General features: G+C 37.3%; 1 protein-coding gene across 1 annotated transcript in view; it reads right to left on the minus strand.

Annotated features, from left to right (window-relative positions):
- The window catches only part of LOC107102757 (mucolipin-1-like), a 21510-nt gene extending 19127 nt beyond the window's left edge, over nt 1-2383 (minus strand). Inside the window, exon 1 of the mRNA XM_015402178.1 lies at nt 2240-2383. Coding sequence (XP_015257664.1) covers nt 2240-2270 — 31 coding nt within the window. The 5' untranslated portion in view covers nt 2271-2383. The remainder of the gene's footprint in view (nt 1-2239) is intronic.
- Between the last annotated feature and the right edge of the window lie 326 nt (nt 2384-2709).

A 2709-nucleotide genomic window follows, 5' to 3' on the forward strand; every position in this document is an offset into this window, starting at 1 on the left:
AACAAACCATCAGTTCAGGGGTTTGAGAAAATATGGGAATCAGGAAATTATCTATAAACCAAACTGAACGATTTTTTATCTCTACTTAAAAACAACACTTCAGATTTTAAAATGTTAAAAAATAATGTTTTAATATATTTTCTTATTTAAAGATTCAATGTATAACATAGAGGCATAAAAACCTGATTTCATATCCGTGTTAAATTCTGTTTAAAGTAACAGATTATAATTAAAAATGTCTCCAGATCTTTACTGGTTGATGATTTTCTTTATTGGGACCCCGATGGTTTTTAACTGGTGACCACTGGTCTAGACCATCACCCATTAACACATATTTAATTAGTTAAATAAACATAATAAACCAAAGCTTTAGTATCGTAGAACCGTCATAGAACCAAACGCCACAGAATGAACCTTCAGCCATGTTTTTATCCTAAACAGCATTTCTTTGTTTTATGGATGAATCTGGTTCAGAAACACAGTTTAGTTTGTTTCAGCCAAACTTTAGCAGTGAGTTTATTTCTCTCCGGTCGTCCAGATTTATCCCGAACATTTAACCCTTTAAATCCTGAACCATGAAATTATTGTAAATAAATCAGGATGTCGTTAAACTTTCTAAAAAAACGTTGAATAAGTTAAATTACATCATTTATTTGCATCAGATTTGATACATTAGGCTAGTGGGTATAATCTTTTATACATTTTATGTTCACTGCATGTGTCTGAATATTTAAATCAATGTTTCAAAACAAAAACATCCCGATGATGATGATGATGCAGATGATGATGATGAAGTTTCAAAAACTCATGCGTCACACATGATCCACTTGGCTTTAAAGGGTTAAGCTAAAAGGATCCCAGCTTTACTAAATGATGTTTACAATCAGGGGGTCAGTGAACGCACCATAACCATCGGTAAGAGTTCACTCTGAGGAAGAACCTGCTTCCTGAGGAGGAAGAAGTTACTATTAGAAGCACTTTCTATTATCGCCCCACGGAGCCCAGAACATTTCACCTTCAAAGACAAACAAACAAAACGCTGTAATAACGAATAAATGCCTCAAACTGAAGGAAGAAAAAAGGAAGAAAGAGTTTCTGATTGCAAAAATGTCCGATTTCATAAAGTCTGAACTAATCTGGTCTTGAGAGGAAAAGTGAAGACAGGAAACAAAAGAAGGCCGAGGAAGCTGCTCAAAGGAGAGGAGTTCTTATGACAGATGGAGGTTTTTCACTCAGGTTCAAACCCGAAGGAGAGAGCAGGAATTTAAAGAGATACCAGGAAGCACAAACATGTCACAGCAGTGTGATCTTAGAGATACTGAAGGTTAGAGACACTTTACTTACTGTTCAGCAATGTTTAACCATTTAACCTCCAATATAACATTTTAACAGCATAACATTTACCAGCAGCTGCTGATTTAACTCAAAGGTCAACGTAGGAAGGCCGTGTTGGAAGAGGGTTAATTTATACTAATTATTAATCTTCTTCGAGAATAATTAAATGAGTTAAAAGCGGTAGCAGCAGGAGGAAACTCTGCTTCTAGTTTTCAAGCAGACTTTTCCATCTGAAATGAAAATGAGGCCAATTAAAATCACTTGAAGGAAAAACCAACAGAGCAGCTTAAGGGAGCAATTATTCTGCATGAACAGAATCACATGTCTGGATTATCCAGCAGCCTGGATTAGTAAAACCTGCAGAAAGTCGCCATGTTTGCAGTTAGTCAGACAGTAAATGCAGCAGTGGCTGTTATTACATCAGGTGAGCCTGTTATTAAAGCCACTGATGGTCAGTTTATGGGGGAAACCCAAGCTGACGTCACTCTGTGTGTAAAACGTCAGCAGCTGCTTCCTGGATGCATTTATCGGCTTTTCAGCTCTAATAATCCAACTCTGCCTGTTTTCCAGTTTAAAGGAAAAGTCCAAACATATTCAGATTTCAGAATTCACTGTTGTTTTTACTGATTAAAGCTAAATTCATGAACTAATAAGTTTTATGTATAAATAATGATCCATTGATTATTCCTCCTTTACAGCCTGATGATGATGATGATGATGATGATGATAGAAACAGTGAGATCAAACTGAAGGTTTGTTGGGATCTACAGCAGATTAAACAAAGTTTTCCTCCAACATTTCAGAAACTAAATCAAGATAAAACAGGTTGATCTTTTTCCTGAACAGCAAACAGGCAGAAACAAAGAGGCGCGTGAGCAGAGATGAAAGTAAATAAACATTTTACCGGAAGAGTTCCGGCGTCCTGCCGCCGCCATGGAGCTTCAAAGAGGTCGATAGATCTTAAAAGCACAGAATCTACTCTGTTAAAGTCTAAAACAACAGCAGCTGTAGCTCTAACTGCTCACCAGCCTTTCCGCTCTGCTGGTCACGTGACTGCGATCTGCTCAGCTGACTGGGCGGAGGTGGTGAGCACGTGATCACCACACTTCCGCTTTCTAACTGTTCTGTTTACATCAGAGGAGCATTACTGGAATAAAATAGACTGACTGACTGAGTAACTAACTAACCGACTAACTAACTGACTAACTAACTAACTAACTGACTAACTAACTAACTAACTAACTGACTGACTGACTGATTGAGTAACTAATAACTATCTGCCAGTCCTTCTTTTCACTGTAGACAAGCCATGATCTGCTTATCTGTTCTCCATTTTTCATTTGGATGAAATAATAGCTGCATGAATCATGACAG

This window comes from Cyprinodon variegatus, unplaced genomic scaffold, assembly GCF_000732505.1.
Source record: "Cyprinodon variegatus isolate N-32 unplaced genomic scaffold, C_variegatus-1.0 Scaffold1312, whole genome shotgun sequence".
In the NCBI taxonomy this organism is placed as follows: domain Eukaryota; kingdom Metazoa; phylum Chordata; class Actinopteri; order Cyprinodontiformes; family Cyprinodontidae; genus Cyprinodon; species Cyprinodon variegatus.